At 47.6% G+C, this 25,462-nt stretch overlaps 4 protein-coding genes across 4 annotated transcripts; 2 read left to right on the top strand and 2 right to left on the bottom strand.

The window, feature by feature from the left end:
* Positions 1 to 1,107: 1,107 nt before the first annotated feature.
* HOO65_020995 (concanavalin A-like lectin/glucanase) lies at positions 1,108 to 2,308 on the top strand (the record flags this gene model as incomplete). Its single annotated transcript, XM_071006852.1, has 4 exons — positions 1,108 to 1,330; positions 1,416 to 1,471; positions 1,567 to 1,988; positions 2,062 to 2,308. 4 exons carry the CDS (start codon positions 1,108 to 1,110, stop codon positions 2,306 to 2,308), a joined length of 948 nt encoding a protein of 315 aa, XP_070861633.1.
* A 2,468-nt stretch (positions 2,309 to 4,776) lies between these two features.
* HOO65_020994 (uncharacterized protein) lies at positions 4,777 to 6,465 on the bottom strand (the record flags this gene model as incomplete). Its single annotated transcript, XM_071000211.1, has 1 exon — positions 4,777 to 6,465. One exon carries the CDS (start codon positions 6,463 to 6,465, stop codon positions 4,777 to 4,779), a length of 1,689 nt encoding a protein of 562 aa, XP_070861632.1.
* A 7,368-nt stretch (positions 6,466 to 13,833) lies between these two features.
* Positions 13,834 to 17,249, bottom strand: HOO65_020993 (Protein SKT5; the record flags this gene model as incomplete). The annotated part of the gene is made up of 4 exons (XM_071006359.1): positions 13,834 to 13,881; positions 14,127 to 16,599; positions 16,733 to 16,841; positions 17,222 to 17,249. 4 exons carry the CDS (start codon positions 17,247 to 17,249, stop codon positions 13,834 to 13,836), a joined length of 2,658 nt encoding a protein of 885 aa, XP_070861631.1.
* A 5,769-nt stretch (positions 17,250 to 23,018) lies between these two features.
* On the top strand, positions 23,019 to 23,894 carry HOO65_020992 (Valacyclovir hydrolase; the record flags this gene model as incomplete). Its single annotated transcript, XM_071000210.1, has 1 exon — positions 23,019 to 23,894. One exon carries the CDS (start codon positions 23,019 to 23,021, stop codon positions 23,892 to 23,894), a length of 876 nt encoding a protein of 291 aa, XP_070861630.1.
* Positions 23,895 to 25,462: the final 1,568 nt, after the last annotated feature.

Raw genomic sequence — 25,462 nt, 5'->3', positions numbered from 1 at the left:
AAAATGAGGGATACCAACATGTTCAGTGGAATCGCTCTAGAGGGAGAATCCCAGCGTAGGGGCCCGCAAGGCGCTAAGCTAGCTATTGTACACTCAGCAGCCTCGGTGTCTTTTCAGAGGATTTAGGGGCTGCTGGGCCGATGCGTGGCTTGGATCCACAGAGGGCACTGGCCTGCAGAGCTGCTATAGTTTCAGTGGTCGGATCTCGCTTTTACATCATCGGTTAGCTACTGTTAGAAAAAAAAAACAGCCAAATGAAGAGATCGATCGAGGCTCATTTCTATGGCCAAAACTCTCTTGCGTACAGGGAGCAGCCGAGTTTAAGGCAAAAATAGAGCAGAGATAGTGAAAATTAACCAAACACAAATAAACACTACCGGGACTTACAGCGCACTTCACCTGTCTAGTTAGCGGGGCCACCTCTTTTTGGTTGCTGTCTTGCCTTCCTATCAACATCGACTACGGCTGGCTACCTGAACATGTTTTCTGTTCTTCTTCTGCTTCTTTTTTTTTCTTTTCTTTTTAATGCTCACCGCCAATAGTTATTCGTTCGCCTTTCGCTGTCACTGAGATCTTGCATTGGCAATTCTGCCGCTCTTTCCTTCGCTCGTTTCCATCATCGCTTCTCTGCTTCGCCGAGAAGGCAACCACTCACAAGGGCTTTCTTCTGCCTCTGATATCTCACCGCCTTCGAAGGCCTGCCTCTCGTCGACTTGGGCTTTTTTTTCCCTTCCTGTCGTCTACCACTTCGTGCTCTAGTTATTCTCCTATTAATTCTTTCCCCCCCCTTCTACACCCATAATTCTGGATATCAGTCGTCGTCCTCTCGTTAAAGCCATATTCATTCTTTTTTTCCTTCCGTCCGTCCTGTTGGTTTGCTTCTGCTTGGCTTCATTTAGAATAGCTGGCTGCATTGTCTCACTGCCACTACTCATCATCCTCTTGACTTGGCCCTCACGACAGGCAATCGCATCAGTCTCGCTACTCCCGTACTTCTCTTTCCATCTACCACCACGCTCGCTGTGCTTCTTTTCATACTGTGCCCTGCACTTGCACATATCCACAACACACACACACACACACACACACAACTGCGATCTTGCAAACATGATTAGTCTACGGTGGATCGTCAACGGCGCCATGATGGGCTTGCCCGTCGGCGTCACTCTTGCAGTCCTGTTTGCCATCCAGCCCTGGGACCCCAGCATGGGCTCTGGCGAGGGCAACCGAAACGGGCCGTGGTCTGGAACCGACAACAAAGTCATTACTAGCACGTACTGTGACAAGACTGTCGGCATCACTCCTCCGGCCAAGGGCATGCAGTACACCTGTAAGTTTTGCCTGCACATGTGTCACACACTACTAGTTGTTCATAGGCATCCGGTGGCTAACCGCTTGATTTTTCTGATTTCTAGTCAACCCCAACCAGTGGGGTATCGACGCTAATACCGTGGGTGGTCTTTGCATGAACGTAAGTTTTGCCGCCCTGGAGGCTATCATCAGTCCTTGGCTCGAGTGCTCTCCGACATCTGACCATGCTCACATGCTAACCTGCCCTTCTCGCAGGTCACCGCCAACAACAATGGCACCTATGCTACCAACACTACTGCTCCTCTATGGTCTACTACCTGGTCGTACACTCAAGGACCTGATACCCAGCCCGTCCACGCTTTCCCCAATGCCATGATTGATAAGGTTCTCCCTGACCGCCTGTCTGACATCACTACCTTCAACCTCATCTTTGGCTGGACATATGGCCAAGGCAACGAGACCGCCGAAACTACCGACGTAACTTCTCTGGCTGCTAACTCGCTCAACGCCAACGTTGCCATGGATTTGTTTATTGATTCCGACAGCACCAAGGCCCAGAACTCGAGTCAGGCTGGCTACGAAATCATGGTGTGGTTTGCCGCCATTGGTGCTGCTACTCAGCCCATTGGTTTGAGTCGAGGTGCTGTCGCTACAGAGACTGTTGGTGACGTTACCTTGTAAGTTTCTCCATTTCACAGCATTGTTCTATAATTGCACTCGCTGACTTGCAACCTTTTCTCCCATTTCTAGCTCCCTATACACCGGTCAGAACTTCTTGGGCCAGAACGTGCTAAGTTGGGTTCCCGCGTCTGCTGTTGAGAAGATCGATACCGATGTGCTGCCTCTGGTCACCAAGATTCTGTCCATGACAGGCGATAGCTATCCCTCGGATACCGACTACCTCGGCCATCTGTCCATTGGAAGCGAAGCTTACTACTCTGACGGCTTTGTCACCTTTTCTGTGTCGGAGCTGGCCATCGATTTGAGAACGAAATAAGCGCATTATCTTTGAAAAAAAAACAGATGATGCTTTTTCCTTGCTCTCAATCTTTCGCTTCCTACATGTCCCCTCTCTATTTCATGCCCTCCTCTGGACCCCTTACCGCTTATTTGTCTTGTTTTTTATTTTGCTTCTGCTGGGCTGACAATCTCTTTTGCACGACCCACGAACGACCTGAATCTTTTCTTCCCATTCGCCTTGTGTACTGTTTGCTTGTTCGCCATCGTATAGCTGCCATTAGACTTCTTTACTGTCCTGGTTTTTTGTCCCTTTCCCTTGCTTTCCCTGATTCTGTTCTTGTCGGCTCGGCTATTGTTATCGTTCTTTTGCTTTTTCTGTTATCTACATATGGAGTCTTTCCCTTTTACTTACTGTCCCAATATGATTCTCGATGTTTTCTTCGTTCTATCTTGCTTGTGGTGCAGAATTAAAGGGTGAAATTAGCCCTCGTTATTAAAGATAACTACAATAGCTCTTTGGGGTTATACATATGCGTCCATCTAGATCCATGACGATGCTCGCGGTGGCCAGCCGACTATGACTCCTGCTATCTGCTGTTTCCAAGCCCCTCCTCTCCCTCCCCTAACATAACGCGTATATAGCTGCCTGCTGCGAACTAGCGGAATCTCCCTTGCTACAACCCCTCGCAGAAGCCTTCTACAGATAGCCCCTTGAGGAAACTGGGGCCAAAAGGGAAGGAAAACAAAAAGAAGAAACCGCCCACTACACACACAATAGCTAGGGAGAGAGGTGGAATGGATCTAGAGAAAGTGGCATTGGGGGCGAGGGGCGAGTATGCCCTTTGTGGCTTGGATGCTTACTCACTTCACTCACTTGCTGTCTAGGGACTCACCACCATCTAGGGCCAGACTGAAACCGAGACAGCAGCAGTGCCTGTGAAAAAAGAAAAAAAAAAAAGAACAGAAAACAAAAACCAAGGGACCCATTAGGTGGTGCAACAGGGCGTTGTGTGCTCGTATTGCGAGGAGAGACTACAGATCTACATGATGGCATAAAGTCTAATTGGGGATTAGTTTAGCAGGCTATGGTATGGAAGTATTGTACATGGGTTCCTATCACGTTAGGTTCTATGCATGTCCAATTCACGTCCAAGGCTTGATCATTGGTAAACAGAAGATGAGAGAGACAAATGAGAAGAATGAGGATTCTCAGGGTGGGATAGTGTATTTGTTAACAGACCAGTCTGTCCGGTGAGATGAGAGAGTTGCCCACAAGTTGCCCACAAATAGCACCAGGCGCCAGGCCTATTCAATATTGATGTTGACATTGTGTCTAGCTTTTCCTTGAAATAGATGAGCCCCCTTTCGAAGAGAGTGTCGATGATGATATATGGAGATAGACATCAAGATGTGAGTATAACAGGTGTATCATGGAAGAAGAGACTTACAACCATGCGGGAACGTTGGTATTAGTCAGGGAAGAACACCAATACTCGGGAATAATAGCCCCAAGCAAAAAAAAAAAAAGAAAACAGAAACAATAAAAGGAGAGGGGATAGCTTATCTAGGGCTATGGAAAATGCACAAATGTGAAAGCCCAGTTCCAGATACCATCAAGTGCGAAAAAGAAAAAAAGCGGGATTGGTTGGGTGCCTGCGTATATCATCAAATCATAACGGCCATAACGACAAATAGCAAAAATGAGAAAACAAGACCAAGAAATAGCAAGTCTAGATACGGACATATGAGACAGAGTCCTTTAGAGGCAAGAGAACGGCAAGACAAGCGTTTTGGTGAGCAGGTTGGTGTGAGCATGCATTGTGGCAGCAACATGTGGAATACCAACAATCTGAACTGTAGTAAAAGTGACATCATAGGTCGTTTCAGAAACGTAAAAACGGGAGAAAAGAAATGAATGACGAGAGGAAAAAAAAAAAAACCCCCTAACAAAAAAGAGTAATGAATGAATGAATGTACAAAGTCAGCAAGCTGTAGCTTGCAGCTTCTGCCCAATCTAGAAAGTAAAGAACGCTAGCCAATGGCTGCAAAGAATGTGGTGTCCTGATATCAAAGAGGACATGGGCCTTTTTTTATTATTTTTTTCTTTCTTGAAGATGTAGATCGGACACAACTAAGGTGTCATAAAACGTATAAACGTAGAAGCAGGACAAAGAAACTGCTGTCTGTTAAATTCCATGCATATGTGGATATCCACTTGCACTACACCGAGCCGAGTCATGTCACACAGGTACTGCAATTACACAGGTTTGCTTGTTTTGACGGCAGTAACATCCCTCCTCAAAAGGGGAGCGATTGCGGTGAAATGCCAATCATCAAAAGGCCAAGTCGGGGTGTTAGAAGCCTGTCCAGGCTGATACAAGAAGCACCCAATCCGAAGCCAAGTTATTGCTGAGCAAATGAATGATAACGAGACCGATGGCGGACAAGAACAACGGCCAAATGCCAAACTTTTGCTGAGCAAGACAGGAAGCAACAAGATGCTGACTAGGACGCTGTGGGCCGTAGAATCTCCTGGCCAACAAACTTGGCTAGAAACGGATCTAGCTCGATGGTGCGGAAGCGGCCTTCCCACTGCGCACACCAATCATCGTCGAGCCATGCATGTGACATGGTCTCGGACCAAGACACGACCTCAACAGCCCAGCCCCTCTTGAGGGCCCGCTCAACAGCCATTAGAAAGCCATCAGAGAACTGAGCAGCATTGGCATCACCAGTCGCGAGTACCATGACGCCAGGTAGTTCCTCATCAAGCACACTCTGCGCCATTTTCAGATGCAAGAGCTCGTCAACGCATTGTTCGCGGCCACCAAGATTTACCTTGGAGCCGCTACTATGAGAAGACTTGGATACGTCGGTGACTGTGCGGTTGAGGATGTGGACATCATAGTGAGCCTTTTTGGCATCGATCGCATAGCTTGGCCAATGGTTGGGTTTGCTTGTAGAGCCGGCTAGTTCACAACGGGCAACTGGGCGGCTACGACAGAGGACCTTGTTGAAGGCTGAAAAGTTAAAGCTAGGTGCAGTGGGAAATGGCTGATTCTTGGGAAGACCCATTTCGGACTTGCATGCGTCGTAGCATCCAATTATGATATTGGACATGTCGACAAAGACGTGGAGAGGACGCGCAGCTGAAGGTATCGACGTAGCCCAGCTGGCGTCACTCTTTTTGAGGGAACGTAGGTAGGTTTTAAATTGGGCTGACTTGGGCAAAGAGCCAGAAGCAGAGATGTGAATATCTGCTCCTGGGTGCCGCGTAGGTGAGCGACTCGGATAGCTCATATTAAGAGACACGCCGGATGAGGCTTCAGCTGAGGGGAGCTTCTTCTTCTTCTCTTTCTTAGGAGGAGATGAGACATTAGCAACCGGGTGCTGGAGGATGGTAATTGGGGGGGTGGAGGTCTTTTTGGTAGATGAGGAAGCAGAAGCAGAAGCGGATGCGGAAGAAGAAGAAGAAGAGGCTGTGCTAGAGGTGGTGGAGGAGGGGGGAAAGTTGGATGGGACGACCGTGGTAGCCGTAGTTGCGGCACTAGTGCTAGTAGGCAAGGAGAATGGCTGGACGGGCGTGTGTGATGGGGCCTGGCCTTGAAGTGTACTAGAATACGGGGGTGGTGGAGTGGGCGCTGGTGTATCAGGCAGTCTCTCAAGATAGTTGGCTATGGCAGGACCAAAGTTGCCATGTCTTTTTGTATCTTGGGGGATGTCAAACTGGGCACCCGATGAGGTACGACTCTTGATTCGTTGGGTAGCACTGTGACTAGGAGGCGGGGAAGACCTAAAGGACTCACGAAGGTCTTCACCAACTAGGCTAGGGTTTACTGCTCTGGAGGAAGCTGGGGAAAATGGCGAGCGCCTGGGAGAACGCACGGGGGGCGAACGCACGGGGAGGTTCTCTAAGCATGATTTGGGGTGATCATATCTGGGCGAGGGCGAGGACGAGGACGAGGCACGGTTGGCCGGGGGGTCTTTACATTGTGAGCGCTGTGAACGTTGGTGCCGGATTTGAGGACGCTCTTTTCGTTCCTTTTTAGAGTCTCGCTGGCAAATGCTCTGTTGGAGGAAATTTTGAACTGCAGAGAAGTCACCCAGGAGAGGGGTGGTGGTTGCGGGAACTGGCGATACAGGCGGTGTCATCTGAGCAAAGATATAGGGAAGAAACGGGTGGCTAGAGGCCATTTCCAAGAAAGCAAGAAGTAGATCGAATATGAAGAGCAAAAAGAAACAAAACAGAAGATCAATACAAGAATAGCAGGCTAAGCAGAGAGAAAAGACGCAGAATGAATTTGGGCTGTTGATAAAAGGACAAAGAAAACAAGGCGGACGAAAAGCTGCAACAGAATATTGATTGTACTGAGTAGAAAGTAGGAGAAAAAACGGGAGATTCAAGAGAAGACAAAAATAAGATCCCGTAGAGACAAGATGTCTGTAAATAAATAGACCCAAGGCCCTGAGACTAGAAATGCGAGTCTTCTTGGCCTAGTCGGTTTGATGCGGTGGCGATCGGCTGTCCAGACAAGGGCAAGGTGATGGGATGGGTGGATGAATCAAGAACCAAAGGCGGAAGCAGCAGGTAGAAGGGCCTGTCGACAAGGGTGGCTAATTGTACGTGTTATGTGCGTCTGATGCGCCTGCGTCCGTGTCTGCGTGTGTATGAATGAATATGAATGTTTGTATGTGTACGTTTCTTTTCTTCTCTTTATTTTTTTTGTCTTTAATTTTTTGTTTTTTTTTTTTTATATTTTTTGTGTACGCCGCTCAAAAACTAGTTGTCAAGGGCAAGAGTATTATTGCACCAGACCAAGATAGAGCAGGACAAGCCACCACCAACCAGCAAGCAGGACGAGGAGAAAGAAGAGGCGATGGCAGCGAAAATCAGGTGTAGCAGAGAAGACAGATGGAAGCAAAGTTTAGCAACTGCGCAGTCGAAAAATGAAACAAACTTGGCTGGATGATAGTGGTGTGTGATGCGATGTATTGTTTGTCGGAAGGAATGCGGAGTCGGACGTCGGAGGAGCCAATAAAGACCTGCCAGCGCACAGAAAAGTAGCGTCCAAAGAAGAACAGCGATTATGGAAAAGACGCAGAATGCAAAGCAGAATGCAGAGAGAAAGAAAGGCTGGGCAAAACGAAAAGGAAAAGACTGGATAAGGGAATAAAGCTGGTGGGAGATGGGCTGGTAACAGAAACGGGAGACTGCTGGACTTCCGAGTATATCGAAGAGCCGTGCGCGTGCGTATATTTTTGGGGCGTGCTTTTTGATGTATATTTATGCTGGAAGATAGCTGCAAGAAAAGAGCCGAGAATAATCAGCAAATGGACACTAGGAAGGGCAGCAAGGAGCAAATCTGGCCAAGATGGTGAATGCTCAATGGAGATGGTCGAAATCGACAAGGCTTCAGCCTTGAGGTTATAAGGCCGGGGCACGGATGGCGGAAAACAAGGAAGGCGGAGGAGAAGAAGAAAACAGGTTGACGCCTAAAATTTGGAATTAGCGTTTTTATTTAGGCAGCTTGCCGCAGCAGCACAAACAGAGAAAGACAACGGCGATGGTGATGATAGATTGCAGAAGATGATGATGACGCATATGTTTTTTTAGGAAAGACGAAAAAGTTTTCATCGTGGCAATGAAAACTAGATGTGGGAGAAGAATTATACATCTGGCAATATCCCCAAAAGCCTGAAGCCTGAGAGAAAAAAATGCAGCACAATTGCACATCCAATTGGGCCTGGATGATGTCATTCGTGGATTTTCACAAGGCAATAACCCTCACTCACAGCCAACAAAAAGACGAAGCCTAAATGCTACAAAGTACTTGTACACGAGGCGAGCAAGGGTAAAAGCGTCCAATCAGACGCGGCAAGGGAATCGCACGCAGAAGAATATTTCCTGTGATACTATAACAAAGAAGCCCAACCCAACCTCAGAATCACGGAGAGCCGGTAGAGGCAAGGCACAAAGCCGCGGCCTCTTCTCCTTTCAACCCCCTCCTCAACCAGCTTTTCTTCTCAGCCCTATCCCAATCAAACCTTATTGCACCCAAGAAGCCAGCCTAGGCAGGTTTGATGAGATCGGATTCCCCTGCCAACACAATGTAGTTGCTCCGACATGTTGGTGGCTCAACGCCGGTAGTTGCGGCAATTTTACATTAGAATCAACCCATCACCACAAACCAGCAGACTGGCAGAGGCTTTGATGTGTGCAACATCACCAACGCACAGGCACACTATGCTTTTGCTTGCATGTGTATAGTCAGTCGCTATACTACTAGCATGCATATATCCGCTATATGCGTATAGCCCATCAGCGTTTGAGCAGCGAAGCCTGCTGCTTGGCTGCTCACAGCCACCAACCAAGGCAAGGGCCTGTCTGTTCTTGCACATTGCTTGTTTTGTACACACACTCGCTCAATCTGATCTTTTGTGTCCTAATGCAGTCAGATAAATATCAGGCTGAAGCTTTGCACAGGCATTCCATTCCACTCTTGCACTTGATGGCCTGTCTCGTTACTGCACAAGACATGTAAGCTGGCTGTATGTGCTGTCCTTTGCAATGCGCTGTCTATGCTTGCTCGGATTGGTGGGCTGCATTTTTCGCTTTTTCCCCTTTTGCTGCTTGGTCCAAGGAACAGGCACGCCGTTCACTTCGACAGCAAGAAGATAAACACAATGCTGAAGGATCTGGAAGGCTATAGAACAAGTTGCCCGAGTAATTCAGGTTCTTGATTTGATCATGCAGCTGCTACATACAACGCTCGCTTTGATTTGCATCGGAGCGGAGGGAGGGAGGGGAACTAAACAAACAGGCTTGCTCTAGATCGCTGTTCTTACATCTTGGGAGCGGGGGATTGCATAGCTGATCTTTGCGTGTCTGCTGTGGTCTAGCGCCCTCTTTGTTAGGCTGGCAAAGACTTGGAAATATATGCTTTTGTGTTAATTTCGGCCCTCTTGTCTTGTTTGATTGATGTACATCTTGACAAGAGATGCAAGGTACTCACGGACCAATTCGGTCTGCGACCTCTACCCCAAATCTCCTGCCCTTCCCCGCCTGGCTGTCTCCCTTCTACGCCCGTTCCCCCTTCTTCTCCTCTTATTCGACGCCCATCGCCAGTTAGTCCCGCTGGTAGAGCGAGCCCAACCATGTAGTGTGAATAATAACACAATGCTTGGTTATTAGCTATGGACCAACACACGGCCAACGTACCGGCAATTTGTGATTTGCATCTTACCACAGACCCTTGGTGGTGCTGATTGGTCTATAATTCAAAGCTTCAAGCTTCGACTCCTTTTGCCTGATGGTTTGCTGGCTTGTTCCATCTCACCGGTCATCTCTCACAGTACCTCACTCAGCCACTGTCTTTTTTGTTCATTTTTCATTTTTCACTTTTTATCCTTTCCTTTTTTATATTTGCTCACTTACCGACATTGCCCTCTATATCTAGCATGTAGTACATGCAATACGTGCATTTATGCATGTGTGCGTCCATAGATACAACAGTACAACACGCACACGTAAATGCTCTGTTCCCATCATCTGCAGAGGCCCTTGTTATTTTGCTTCTGATGCCTGCCAACACATACTGCATGGTACCAATTATCGAACAGCAGCGTCTGGGTGACATGTAGGAGGATCTATTATTACTAAACCAGCCATCCGCCTCTCAACTTTCCCTCACTAAAAACACAGTTTCATATCTCAGGCCTCTCGGCGGCCCTTGCATTTGCCTCTATTGCGCCCTTCTGTCCTGTGTGTGTTCTGGGCTGCCTTTTCTTTCTTCCCATCTTTCTTGCCTTTTGGGCCCTTCAAGTGCCTAAAAACAGTTCACGTGCATGCTGACTCATCGGCATCACTTCTTCGAGAACTGGAAGGAAGTAAAAAAGCGGGGCTGTTGTTTAGTGATTACATAAGCACGCAGGGGTCCGTCCCGGTACCGTAGATCTATGGGCTCCCCACTTCGCCGGCGTCGGTTGGAGCACCGTCCCTTGATCATATGAACACGGTTGAGGCTACGTGGATTAGGATAAGACCTTCCTTTGGCAAATTCGTGGGAAGCACAAGCAGCTCTAGAGAGGGCGGACCGGATATCTTTTGGTTTGGCTGGACTATTTGACCACCAGCCATAATATCCTGCCAGTGTCACCTGCAGTAACGCCGCCAATTTTGAAGCGCATTGCTAAGCAACATGATGCTTCAGATCAAATGAGTCTCTTTTCCGACTAACTGTCTTCATATTTAATGATAAGTCAACTTTTGCCGGCTTTAATTGCTAGTCTTCCTCAAGTACCCAAAGATAGGTTTGGCATGGCAGGTGTCACTCCTCCTCAATTCCCATGGGACGGGCAATAGCTCCCATTTGATAGGCCTTTATTAGCAATCGTCTAGTTGATCAGCCGTTGCGCGGTATACTCGAAGAACTTGAGGCTGCAGTCTTGACTACAGCTTCGCCATGTATAAAACTTGGACTGATGCTCTCAATCGCAAGCCGATGCAGACAGGCTGGATTCGCTTGTATGAAAGATCGAGCGAGGCTAGCTTTCTGGCAAGGTCACCGCGCATCTACTGTCGCGGTCGTACGGAAGAGGAATGCTTGTTATTGCCCACTTGCAATAAAAAGGGATACCCACCACGCCATACGCCCCGTGGTGTTGTCGCTGACCCCGTGGCATTAACTGGAATCTAGAATCCGACAGACGATATAAAGGAGGCAACGAATTTACGCTTTAGCATCCTTGCAGATGATTATTGTAGTACAGCTTAGCAGGTGTTGATTTGCATTAATAGAAGACCATAACTATATCTACAGCAAGAGCTACATGCGACAGCAGATATACGTCAGGCTGTATACTTGGTTTGTGCCTAATGTGACTGATCAATGTAACTAGTGAGAGACCAAAGGCCATTAATACACAAACAACGTTTCGCGACAGAGTTATCACAGGAAGCCCTAGCAAACGCAATGAGATACAAGGATTGCCGTAATGTAATGTGGATTTGGGGCTGAGTGGTTAGCTGCCCTAACTCCCGGCTAACTTACTGCACTTGCGTCATACTGAAGCAATGTACTAGCATGTTTGATTCATGGTCTCTCCATGGACTAAAGAACAGTCTAGCCAAGCACGGAATAAGCCGTACCCCAAGTTTGATATCCAAGCTGATTTCATCGCTCAGTGAAGCACGAGCATTGGCCAGCTTGTGGCTGGTGGACTGCCCATGTTGATAATAGCAGCAGAAACTATGACCAACATGCCACTGCAGCTTCAACAGAGTCTATACGCTCAGAATCCACCGGCAGCCTAATGAAAGCTCAAGGCGAGTTCTTGGCATCCGCAATCGGGGGGGGGGGGGGGGGGGCTCTTGCGAAGCGTAGAAGAGGCATTTGATGAAGCTATGGAGCTATCAAGCAATCTGACATCAATCCGAATTGGTGGCTAGGCTGCGATTGGTAACTCGTCTTCCACCAGGTCAGTGATTGCCTATCAAGGTTCTCCAACATGGCATCCACTTCCTTCCTAGGAGTAGAGTGAATGCCTCGAAGCAATAAACCGAAAGCCAACAACCAACACGATACAGAGGCAGCATAAGACATCAAGGCTACGTCATAAGACAAGCTGCTATTACGACTACAAAAAGGCACTTCTATACAGCTACCAGGCGTGAGAAGGCCATAGTGTTTTGTGGCCTGGACAGGGCTAAGACACTGTAGGAACTGTATGATATGAATGTAAATATCTCTGGCTGGCTAGCCAAATTATCTTGGCTCGTGTTACATCATTGGCCAACTTTAGATAAAACTCTCACATTTATACTAATTGATGGCAATTAAATGAATAAAACATGTATCTATCCCATTAAAGCCCACCCATAGCATAATCATCTGCCAATTTTACGGCCACTTCTGCTGCAGCTATGCAGGATCCGACTAGGAGCATCTATAATGCCCAATGTTTCAACATCTGGTATACTTGCGCCGCCAAGGCCTTTGCCTTGGCTCTTCCATGGTGCTTGGCTTGAGTAACTACGGACTCGGCCGTATTATGTCAAATAATGTAACTGGCACAGAAACGGGCCGTGTTTACCCCAAAGTTGCCTCTACTACGCATTGACGTTGCGCAGTGCTTGGTAGAAGACATGCGAATGCGCTTTCTAGTGCAATGGCCTAGCCATACTAAAAGATATGTGGGTGAGTGGTAAGAGGCAGTAGTACAATTGGCTAGAGCCTTCGAGTCTTGGAAGGCTTCAATATAGCTGCGGTAGCAAAGTCATGTTACTTGCCGATAGCTGTTCTTTGAAAGACCCGGATTGCGGCTTCCTGGATTTATTCGGTCTCACCCTAGCGAGCTAGAAACTTTGAATAATGGATGGCTAATCTCTTAAAATAGTTTGGCTGATCAAAAGATAAGAGGGTTGCAGTATATTCTAAGTAGAACCATAACTGCCCCTTATCTTCTAGAAGCGGAATTTCACATTGGGCAGATATCGTCTTGTTCACATGCCAGATACGCAAGCAAGAGGCGGTGGAAAGAGGAGCAAGCTGAAGATCACATACAAGTCAGGCTGCAGTGAGCGAAAAAGACCAACAGAAGAGAAATGTCGTAGACTTGGTATATATCGCGTCATTACTCAAGAGCTGGGAGTCTGCTTTCATTTCGCCAACGGCGAAGGCCAACGCAGTGCGAAACGGCTTTTCACAGGGAAGACCGAATGTGTCAGGAAGTGGCATGATGTTCTTATGTATATTTTACGAGTGCAGTCAGTCAGACATTGGGATTTGGGTCTATTAATGCATAGCTAAGCGACCGAGGACGTACAAAGAGAATTATTAAAGCCCAACCAGACTCCATTGTCAAAACGCCATCCGAAAACCCAGCTTGCGCAACTTCTTGAACAAGCAAGCGCAGGCTGGGATACTGCGATACCAGTATTGATAGGAGTATTGATAGAGCCTTTGTCCCAGCTTGTGAGGCAGCAGGAATTAGAGACAGCATATCTCTAGAGTTAGCAGGTGGTTGTGTACAACATGAAGCTAGAGTCAGGGTACGTTGTACAAGCCAAATATCCTAGTCTTAACAGCATAGAGGGACAGGCTTTCGCGCGGATGTTATACAGCGTTGATTAATTGGGCAGAATTAAGGAAGTTCATAGCAGTCATCAGCCACGATTGGAACTAGATGGAGTACTACATCAAGAGCAAATGTAGGTAGAGATGTCGGAACACCTAGTTATAGTGCTATGCCACTATTATGTGCACGGGGCTTTGGGGGTCGTTACGGGAGGATTATCTCTCCGAGTCGGCCAAGGTGTCATGCTAGGTGTTGGCAAATGCCTAACCTTAGGGAGGATACACTTCACTCTACAATGGAGAAGCGTCTGTTAATATGAGGGACTTAAGGTAAAGTAAGCTTAGGTGAAATGAGACTAGTGAAGAGACGGTACCCAACGCTCACTATGTATGCTCCGGATCTTGGCGTCGTTTGATCTCTGTGATTCCCGTAGACGTTAAATATATTCAAGTTCAACTATGCTCCGGATCTTCTAGGGAGCCTGGGCTAGGGAGCTCGGACTGTAGGATACTTGGGTTTGCAGTTACCAATCATCTGAAGTTTAACTTATGTGTTAATCAAAATAATATTCTATATCAAGTGAAGAGAAAACATCGACACAAATTCAAAATCGACAAATATAAGCAAGTATTTTCCAATATGTTGACCCCCCCCCCCCGTTTCTAATTTATCTCCTTTCCTCGCTGCATATACGTCTTACATAACAACCTAAGGAAATACTGTTAGTAAAGGTTCACCATCAATGAAATAAAAATTATTGGGGGCCTAGTTATGCTTACACAATCGCCATCGGATTTGCCCTGAGGAATACCCATTTCCTCAAAAGTAGCAGGCCCTTTTGGCGGAGGAGCAGTTGAAGCCTTTGCTGGCTTTGGCGGGGTTGCGGCGGTAGATGGCGGTGGCATCGAGTGAGCCTGGGAAGGGGGTTGAGACATAGGAGGACGGCCATGGCCTTGCCCCATTGGCGATATCGGACCTTGCTGGGGCGGGGGTCGGTTCTGAGATGGGGGTGCGCTGCCGACACGTCCAGGATGATCCACAAAATTTCCAGGGTTACCACCAGGACGGGGTCCAGCTCCACGGCCGCCCTGGCTCGGTCCAACTGGCCCAGGCTTCGGCCCGCCCGTCAGGCGGGGATCATAGTTGCTACCGTTATGGCTGGGAGGTAGGCTAGATTGCGGGCGCGGGTTAAAGTTGCCCTGCTGAGGGTGGCCCTGTGGTCCTGGTCCTGGATAATGCATATTAGACATAGGCCTGCCAGAGTTAGGGCCAGGGCCGGGTCCGTAGTTTTGTGATGGGGGCGGCTGGGCACTCATTGGACGCTGGACGGGGTTGTTCATGCCCATTCCTGGACCAGCACTCTGGCGGAAACTACCATGTTGCTGAGGGGCAAGGCCATTGTTACCCATTCCCCCATTCATAGGAGGGCCGCTATTACCCCAAGATCCACCACGGCCCATTTGGTTTTGGGGGGAGACCTGAGAAGCCGGACGGATACCAAAGGCACTTGAAGGCCGATCTGCCACAGGCCCACGGGCATTTGGATTGAAATGGGGGTTCACATTGGGAAGTTGCATGTCATCTTCAGGGTACGGAACAGAGCCAGGACTACCACCGGGGGCCTGGGGGTTTTGGCCCTGAATGTTGACGGTGAATGCAGGAGGGCGAGAATCATGAATTGAGAGCTTTGATGGGTCGGGCATGGAAATATTGTCTTGTTGGGGGTTGCCTGGCATGACCTTCGGAGATACACCAGGGGAAGCATGGTGTGACATCTGGCCAGGAGCCAGATTGTCCTCAGAAACAGCAGGCATAGAGTTGGCAACCTGCTTAAAGCGTTCAGGCCGCTTCCCACGCATGGAACCATGTTGAGACTTGATACGACCCAAGGTGACAGTCTCATGGTCCTTCTTAGTCAAAGTCTTTTGCTGGTTGAGAGACTCCAGGCGACCAATAGCATCCTTGTTTCCATTTTCGGCAGCCAGCTCATACCATTTACGAGCTTCTCTGACATCCTTTGCTACATGAATGCCAATCTCATTATAGTAGCCAACAGCAAACTGGCCTGTGGATAGCTTGGCGTTGGCAGCCTCCAAGGCAAACTTATAGGCGAGTTTTTCGTTCTTCGCAAAGAACCCTTCGTAGCCAAATAAAAACCAGCGAGAAACTCCGAGACAAGCCTCGGGCATGTTTTGCTTGGCAGCCAGGGCATAGTAGTGAATGGAGAGTGAAGGGTTGAAATCACATCCCATCTGGCATAGCTCGTAAGCCTGGCCCATCTTCAGTTGAGCCTTCGAAAAGCCAAGGTAAGCAGCGCGCTCAATATACCACTTAGACCTAGCGTAATCTATAGGTAGAAGACTTTCGGGGAGGTTGATGTCAGGGAGCTCTCTAGCGATCAGCATACCAAAAATGTACGCGCCCTGAGGAGCATCGTCATCCGCAGTATCAGCAGCTTGATTCACTAGATCGATACCACGCTGGTAGTTCATAACTTGACCATGTTGCCCAAGAAGGGACATCATGCCCATTCTATATGCCGATGCCGAGTCACCACCCGCAAGACCTCTTTGATAGTGCTCTATGGCTTTAGCCATGTCGGCAGATGGCGATGTTTCGTAAAACATGCCCATTCTATATTCAGAACGAACGAAGCCCAGCTCAGCAGAAGACCGGTAGCCATTGAAAGCCTCGCGCTTGTCCAAGCGCATGCCAAACTTTCCAAACTCGAGCCACTTGGAGCGTATAAACAAAGCTTCTGGGTGGCCCTGGTCAGCAAGATAATTGATAATATTGACAGATGCAATGCGAAGTTCGTGTTCGATTCTGGGGGTTGACGAGCGTATAGGGTCAAGAGGCTCTCTCTTGGCAGACTCGCTAGACATGTCAACCCAGGTCAAGACGTTCTTAGACCAATCGATCTGGCGCTGGACGTCCTGCGAATTAAGGACGCTGTCCTTCTGATTCCACAGAGTGCTTTCCATCTCATCGTCACCGATAGGTATGTTATCGCCCTTGACCTTGGGAAAAGGCGAGAAGTTGGGCATGTCGTTGAGGGCAGACGAGGAATTTGAGGGTTCAAGGACGGGCTGCTTTGCGGGGCTGAGAATGCCGGGACTTGTCATGGACTGATAAGGCGTGTTGGCGCCGTTCCCGGAGATTGGAGGAGAGGTTGGTGCTGATATACCGCCAGCTTCTAGCTCCATGCGCTGTAGGTCATTCTGCATGTTTTGGGGGACTTCTGGCATGACCCTATATTGGAGGGAAGGTTGTGTGTTAGTTGTGTTGCGCGTGTTTAGGTGTTAACCAGCACAATGCCTAGTTGTATTCTTTGTTTGTCTGGGCGTTTTGAAAATGCTAAAAGTACGAGGTTGGAAGTATCTACCTTTGAGGAGAAGGGGCCACGACTTCTGGGGGCATATAAAAGTCGTCAAAGCCGCCGGGAACGAATGTGGCACCCAATGAAGGGCCGCCTGCATTGTTGTTCGAGTTGTCTATAGCGGTGTAACAAACAGGCAGTTCCATGGTCAGTTAAAAGAAGGCGTGCATAATTTGATGTGGCTGAAGTCGAGATGAGGTGTGAAGACGGTCAGACAGGGCCATTGTATAGCGCAAAGAAACTAAGTAATGCTCTTTTTTTTTTACAGACGGCTTGTGTCCCTGGCCTCAGGGACAAGCCGGAAGAAGCTTTTTTGGCCCTTCAGGGCGGTATCTGCAGGCTTGTTGGTGTCGAAAGGTCTTTTTTGTTTTCTTTTTTTGTTTGTTTTTTTCCTCTGACAAGGCGCTGAGGCTGTACGTCTTCACGGGACTACTGCAGGGGGAGGAAGGGCTGGGAGTACGGCTACAACAAGCCGGCCAATAGAGGCAAACTTACAGCCTTGTTGGTTGTTGTAGTGCGACATGATGGCACTTTACGACTTGTGTTGCTACAGTAGGAAACAAAAGGATTGGCCAGCTGAAATTGAGAAGGCTTTAACTGGGCGAAGACTGTCGTGCCAATAAAGCGGGCGTATGTGGCGCAAAGTATGTGTGTGTTGTATTGTATGGATGTATTGCGCAAACAGCTCGATATTGATTGGCAGAAAGACTGGTAGCGCTCAAGACAAATATAGAATTAGAAATAGGGGTCGGTAGCGGGTGCTGCGGTCCGGAAGGGAAGAAAGCGCGAGATAGGCCGTGAAGGGTCGTACGGGTGCGACGGGTAGCCTCTCGGACTCGACTTGAGATTGGGATATTAGGTAACCCGGATGAGACGATGTGGAAAAGAATCGCAACGTGGAACACGCCCAACTAGGAGCTAGAGAGGTACAGAATGTGGGAAGGAGTATCGCGGGCAGAGTCGTACCGTACGGGCAGTCAAAAGATTGATTTACCCAGCACGGCTGATGGAAATTCGATAATCGGCTGTGGCTTTCTGGCGGATGGGTGATGGTGATGGATTAGGATAGGGAGCTCTTTGGCTTGGCTTGCAAGTTGTTGTCCTTGTTGCCTGTCAGATAACCCAAAGGCAGGCAATCAAAAGCGGGGTGCTAAAAGGACCAGGGTGGGAGGCGAGGGAGGGGGGAAGAGATGAGAAATCGCCAAGTAAGAAACAAAGAGAGAGAGAGAGAGAGATAACTGGGAGAGGAAAAGGCAAAAAGAAAAAAAAAAAAAGCGATAATTGTTGATGAAAGGCAATGTAGACAGAGATAGAATACGAGCAAGGTCAAAGAGATCTCGGGTTTGGGGCCAGCAAGATAAGGGAATAGCAGACAAATGACAAAGACAGATTCAGATAGAAGAAGAGGGGAAGCCTAAAAAGGGGGGCTTGGCTGTTGGTGGCCGTCAGGGGATAGCAGGCAGTAAGGCAGAGGGATAGAGGGGGGAAGACTGCTGTGATTTCAATGATGATGGACAGTGTGACAACGATGGACATTTAAGTACATACATGCATGCGTACGTTCTTTCCTTACTACGTCCCGACATCGAACTGGGAAAGAACAATGCCAGTAAAAGTGGCTCTTAGGTAATAAGTTGAAAAAACTTATCGTGCTTTCCATAATTCCATATCATGTACACCTCATCAACGTCAAAGTCGGTGGATCTTTCAGTGTCGCTTGGTGGGCCTGGATACAAAGCTTTCCTCCTCCTGGCTCAAGTCTAACCAAGCTCAGCCAAGTTCAGCCATATCTAACCAAGAAAGCCTTGTCCAAGGACCTGATCTGCCGTATGCCCCGCCTCAGTTATCAGAAAAAAAGACGCCGGCTGACGCGTTGCATTTTAGGTTCCCTGGCTCCTCGTGATACATTGCACAAAGTCTGCGTTCACAGCCCTCTTGGGTTTCACCTCTTGTACTCGAGGAAAAGCGATCGGTTAGCTCCAAAATTAGATTCAAAGCCAAAGGCTAGGTAGGCCATGTAATTGTCAGGTTGCAGCTTCGCAGCGATGATGATCATCACTATTGATGCTCTTCCCCCGCTGCCATAAAAAGCCCTCGGCAGGCTCCTCGGGTCAGGATAGTGGCTTCACCTCCACCGTGTGCGCGCGTCTTGCGTGTGTGCTAATAAGTCTCAGGGCGCGGTTTGATTTTCATTTTTATATTTAATGACTACCAGGATTACCAAGATCAAGCGAGACTATCTCATCCCCGGGCTAGTAAAACTCTCTAGAACGCCAACGTCTGGGCGAGCAGAAGAAACGCCCTTTGGTCGCTGCAGAACATAGGCAATGAGTGGATTTTCACGCCTACATGGGGCACTAGGCATGATCCTGCGTCGTTTGATCTTAGTGATTCCAGTAGACGTAAAATATATTTAAATCAAATCTAGGGCACTGGGCAGAGATTTCGGGTTGGGACATTGGTACATTCAGCACGACGCGAGCAAAAACGGCGGTGCCTACATGCGCTCCCTCTTGTTTTTTTGGATTATTTAATCAATTTCTTAGCTTACGAATCAAGATTTTGCTGTGAGCCCTTGGCAGCACCAGCAAGCAGACTGCAAGCAGACTGCAAATACACCAGATACAACAGATAGAGATGGAGGCGGACGCTGTAGCAGAGGCTTGAAATGCTGTAAATGCAAATGGCACAGCAGACGACGTAGCAGACAATGCAGAATTAGAGCGATGGAAGTGCCTGACTTTCAAAACACCTACTCAGCCGGTCACAAGTAAGAAGTATGAGCTGTCTGGATTTGAGAAAGTTGGGCCTACGAAAGGGAAAGCTTCAAAATTTAGCAAGTGTCATCAGGTTGGCAGTATAATGACTTCAAAAAACATGCCCTCTTAGGTATTCAGAGCTCTTAAATATATAATTTCCACTGCATTGCTTGTCTCCATCTGCTGCATCTGCTGTATCTAGTCTGCTTGCTGGTGCTGCCAGGTGCTCACAGGGTACCTGTTGCCAGCAAAAACTTCAGAATTAGTAATCCGTCATTGTATTATTTTACGTCTAGCTGCTGTTGTTTAATAGCAATACGATGGACTTCAGAGCCTGGATATGTTTAACGTCACTAGAACCAGAGAGACTCAACATTGGGGTTAATTGTTATTGATTATTTTATGTCTACCTACCGTTATTTCGCAGTAATACGACGGAACATTAGGGTTGCTTGATTTGATTTTTGATTTGAATATATTTAACGTCTACTGGAATCACTAAGATCAAACGACGCCGGATTGGTTACCGGACAGAATTAACCCTCTGCAGGGCTGACCACAGATTTTGGGCGAGAGAAGCTCGTATGCTCCCAAGCAAGCTTGTTACTCGTCTTCCATCTGTAGTCGTCAGAAACAAAAAAAAAAAAAAAAAAAAAAAAAAGGAGATCCCCAGATATACCCCAAGCCCAGAAGTAGTGGGGCTAACCCCCAACTTCCCCACAAACATTCGTTCCGCTGAAAAACCTGCCACGCTTCCTGAAGTCGTGAAAATCACGAGAGCAAGACGGCAGCGTCCAGTGCAGCCTGGGAAAACCCCCCCAAAGACGAGAAAAAACCAGACTGTGTGAGCATCCGAGGGCTCGTGATATATCCTTCCACTTTTCTGGTGGCCGCTGCCTTGTGCGTGTGGATGAGGCGCAAGACAGCCCCCTTTCTAGTGACATGCCACAGTCACCAGTCTATCCGAGGACAGAGGAGCGCAATAAAGAAAACAAAACAAAAGAAAAAGGTGCGGACTATGTGAACTCTCAAAATTCAGTCCTGAGCGTGAAGGTGAACTCCTTGAGTTGGAGTGGTGTTGCGGCGATGAGGAGTTGGCGATCGCGAAAGTTGTCGTGAAAAAGGGGGCGAGTCGACGACGAGGTTGTCCTCAAAGTTGGGTAAGTGCGGCCTCAAGGCTCCACAGCTCATTGTCAAGATCCATGACAGAGTCAAAGAAGAAGAAAAGAATGAAAGACGCTTATCAGTGTCATAGACGTCGTCCTCCAGCAGCCCGGAAGAAGGGGAGGCACCACCCCCCGAGGGGTGTAAGAGGGAGAGTTGATTAGGGTTGCAAACGTGACTCTAGGGTTATATAATCCCTGTCAGTAATGGCTATACCAGCGCAGCTTGAAGGACCGATGGTGTAGTTGGTTATCACGTTTGTCTAACACTCATCTCTGAATGGATGGACACAAAAGGTCGGCGGTTCAAGTCCGCCTCGGTTCATATATCTTTTGCTCAGAGCTCTATAATAGTTGCATTTTCTTTTTGAGAATTTCTATTCGCACCTAGATAATTTAATTCCCTACACACTAAGTAATTAAGACGTTAAATAACACAAACAATATCTTCCAACTCCCCTTCCGTCCAGAACATGCCGTCGTATTACCGGGAAAACTGGTAGGTAGACGCTAAATAGTACATACATACATACATACATAACACAAACAAACAAATTGAACCAAACACATGTGAGTTGTTGGCCTTCGTCGCCCTGCTCTTCGCGAACTGCCTCCCCCGCTGACCGCTCGTCAAACTTCCCCTCCGTGCGAAGCAGATAGCCGTTGGCCTTTTAGACTAGACTATTATACAGGTAGGGCGCCGCAAGCCAAAATACCAGGTAACCAACCCTGGAAACACAACCACCCAACCAGCGGGGAAGCCCTTGGGGCAACGTCTTCCAGAGAAATCTCCTGGCCACAAGGCTGGACCCTCAAAAGTCATAGGAGTATTCCAATGAAGACGAGTACCTGCAACTGCTAACTGCCCGGAAGAGGGGTCGGAAGACGACATCTTCTAACTCCCCTTCCGTCCAGAACATGCCGTCGTATTTCTGCGAAATAACAGTAAGGTAGACGTTAAATAGAACAAACAAACAAACAAAAAACCAAACACATCGTCAATTTGGTAACAATCCAGCCAACTAGATAGTCATATATCTTTATAAAATGTGAATATTGGCCAGCACGTCAAGAGTAGGCAGCCTGGTTTATCAAGAATATCAGAAACTACGGCCAATGAACTACGTCTCCTCCGACAGAGTCAGTAAGTATATCGTGAGCTAAAATGCTATTTGGTCAGAGACTTGAAGAAGGGTTTTGATATTATTCAAGAGCTTTCACAAAATAAGCAAAAGGAGTGTGTGTGTATTCGACGAAGTCACACAGCAAATTGGCTTGGGAATATCCCTTGTTAAGTAAGTATCGTATGCCTGTGTTGATATTCTTGCTAAGCAACACAGGATTCAGGTCTGCCTACTTGTTCTGGCCTTTGTAGGAAGCAATATGGGTTACCTTGTACTCATGAACTTACTTAGTGTGTGGGTGGGGGCACTAAATTCTCTAGGTGTGAATAGGAATTATCTTAATTTATTTATTTATATTTTATATTTTATTTTTTGAATTAGTCATCTTATGCATAAAAGGTGTACTAAATACAACACACTAGTGCGTATACATGTACAAACCTACCTACTGCCTACGTCCAAGTCACTGGCTACATGCCAAGCCGCCTTGCTCAATGCAACAACAGCCTAATGGGCGGTATTTCTTAAAACGTACGTATATTCCTAAACATGTATAAATATCACTCCATTAGAGCCACAGAGGTATCTGTGCATGTAGAACCGGCTTGAACGGAGAAATCGGTTGCCGCGTAGAGCAAGAAGAAAGCAGGATCAATATTCTCTGTGCTGTTAACCATGTCAATCAGGATCTTTTCAAGCACCATAACCTGGGGCTCATTCCTTTGTATTCCTTTATGGCCTTTACAGAAACTTGGTCGGCTTATAGGTGGACATAATGGCAAAGAGGTGGTTGCGAAGCCCAGCCTGCGGACTTATTAACCAAGTCCCCCTAGCTAAGGACATGGCATCCGTGCTTCACTAGTCCATAAAACGGGAAGTGTAAAGCACATAGCGGTATGCTGTTTTGGGGCTTCGAGGAGGGGGAGGGGATAGCTTTGCTATTATTTCTCTTGTTTGAACCCTGCCCCTAATACCAGAAAGACTTTGTAGAAGCGAGTTTGACGCAACAAAAGGACATAGCCATTGAGAGGGCCTGGGGTGATGCGGATTCACCTAGATTCCCCTTCCGCCTGGGACGGGACTCGACCGTTTTGAAAATGTATAAAGTATGGCAGCATCTGCTGCTCAGGTTGGGTTTAGCTTTGGTATCTTCACCTCAGCAACTCGTCGTTTCCCAACCTAGTTGTTTACATATTTTGTTCCCACCCCATTTCATTCTTTTCGTTTCATCAATATCCTATCCAAAATGCTTGGATCCTCTCTTCTCGCTGCTTTGGTTGGTGTTAGCGCTGTTTCTGGCTTAGCTGTCCGCCAGGATGCTACTACACCCAAGTGGTTGGAGCTGCCTGACACTCCTGCTCTGCCATCGCCCGTCAGCGATACGCTATATGATGTCAACGGCATCAAGATGTGGGTTCAGAAGTACAACGAGAAGGCCGGTGTAACTCCTCTGGTCATGGACCACGGTGGTCTGGGCTACTCTGCCTACTTTGGCAGTGTGATCCAAAAGCTAGTTGATGCCGGCCACTACATCATTGCCCTCGACCGCCGTGGCCACGGCCGTTCAACTTTCAATGCGGACGACGTGTTCACCTATGTCCAGATGGCTGATGACATTCACAAAGTTCTCGCCCAGCTCCAAGTAAACAAGTACAACGTCGTCGGCTGGTCTGACGGTGGCATCACCACTTTGCAGGCTCTTATTGACCCCGTTACTGCTGCTCCCATTGAGAAGGCTTTCGTCTTCGGTGCCAGCATTAGCCCTGATCAGACCAACCCGGACTTCTCCAATACCGATATTTATGATAAGTTTGTGAAGCGCTGCCTTGAAGAGTATGGTGTTTTGCACCCGAATGTCGACTTCTACTTGTTTGGCGGGAAGGTTCAAACTATGGAAACTGAGCTGCCCAATTTTACAAGCGACCAGCTGGCCTCGATCGACGGCTCTAAGCTTCTAATTGTTGGGGCTGACCATGAGGAGGCTGTCAATCAAGGCGTCCCTGAAGTGATCAGAAAGGCCATTCCCGGCAGCACTGTCAAGATGCTGACTGGCGTCAGTCACTTTGCCCCTCTTCAGGACCCTCAGCAATTCACTGATGCTATCGTGGAGTGGTTCTACTAAACGAGATGGGGGTCTGAGTCCTATTCAGGGGCTCTTCCTAACATCAGGCAAAAAGTGCCGGATAGAGTCAGGGTTCGGACCTGTTTACGAATGAATATGTGCTAGAAGATGAGACGTTATGAATAAAATCCTTTTTTTCCCCAGTTTTTTACCTGGATATAGGGCTAAACGTGAATCCCTTGTGCTGAAGTAATGAGGGGGTTTCTTACAACTGTAAAACAAAATAAAAAATAAAAAAAAAGAGAGCATGGAGTTACTTGACCAATATCAAAAGGCGTTGGCGGAATTGGCTCTCTACAAGGTTGACAACGAAAAAAAAAAGATGACGTCAGTGCAAAAGCCAGTCTATGACGATGCCGACATATCCAACATATAACCAGCGTAATTGGTGTAGTGGTAACATTAATCGTTGCCATCCGGTAATGATTTCGATTAGCCCTGGGTTCGATTCCCAGATTACGCAATGTCGTCCGTTCCTTTTTGCCCACATGCTTCTTCTGTTTCTCTTCAGTCGAAGAGGTTCTGTCTGAACTAATTGAGTGAGTATCATGAAGGGATTGACAGGGGACAGACAACGTTGAAAATACATGTTATTTTTAAATAAAACTCTATGCGCTAACCGTGTTGGGAAGTCCCCTTTTTTGCTCTCAAGATCGATCTCGCATATCCCCGAGTTTTTGTTTGTCCAGACTTTATAGCCATCCAGTATTATTAGGCAGCACTTGAGCCAAGTTTCCCCTGTCATCTGCCGAGAAAGGGGAGATTCCTACAACAATAATGTCTCAGGCTTTGACGAAACCCGAACAACAACTAAAAAAGGAGAAAAAAAAAAAAAGAAAACTCAACGACTTTGAGCAAGAAGGAAAGACCGCTTCATCGAGAAGACCGAAGGTCAGAAGAGAAGCAACGGAAGCAAGCAGCTGCGTAATCTGGGAATCGAACCCAGGGCTAATCGAAATCATTACCGGATGGCAACGATTAATGTTACCACTACACCAATTACGCGACTGTAGATGATTCTCCGGTAGAATGCTACGGTAGCAGGCATTTTGAAGTTTCGTGTTGAACGGGCATCAATAATCTCCGTCGTATTATCCGTCGTATTGCTGTGGAAAACCAGTAGATAGACGTTAAATATTACAAACAAACATCCGTCGTATTGCTGCGAAATAACAGTAAACTGACGTAAAATAGTGCAATAACAATGGCACCACTATTGTGGCGAGAAAGTCTCCTAGCTGCAAAGTTGAGCCCTGAAAGTCAAATGAGATGCTTCAAGCCGACACCCACCTGCAACAGCTGACTGTCAGAGAATAACAACATCCTAGCTGCTTCCACCCAGGAAATGCCGTCGTATTGCTGTGGGCAACCAGTGGGTAGGTAGACGTTGGATAATACAAACAGGCAAAAAAAAATATCATCACTATTCAAGTAGGTAAGCACCGTTGTATTGCAGTGCTGTGAAATAACAGCCAGTAGATGTTAAATAAAGCAAACAAGCTAAAAAAAAAGTAGGGCATGAACTCATATATGCATTGCTTAATTCCGCCTTACGCTATGTATTAAAG

Source organism: Ceratocystis lukuohia (assembly GCF_044167205.1).
Source record: "Ceratocystis lukuohia strain C4212 chromosome Unknown Supercontig2_pilon, whole genome shotgun sequence".
NCBI classification, from domain to species: Eukaryota; Fungi; Ascomycota; class Sordariomycetes; order Microascales; family Ceratocystidaceae; genus Ceratocystis; species Ceratocystis lukuohia.
This window is presented reverse-complemented; position numbering and strand designations above follow the sequence as displayed.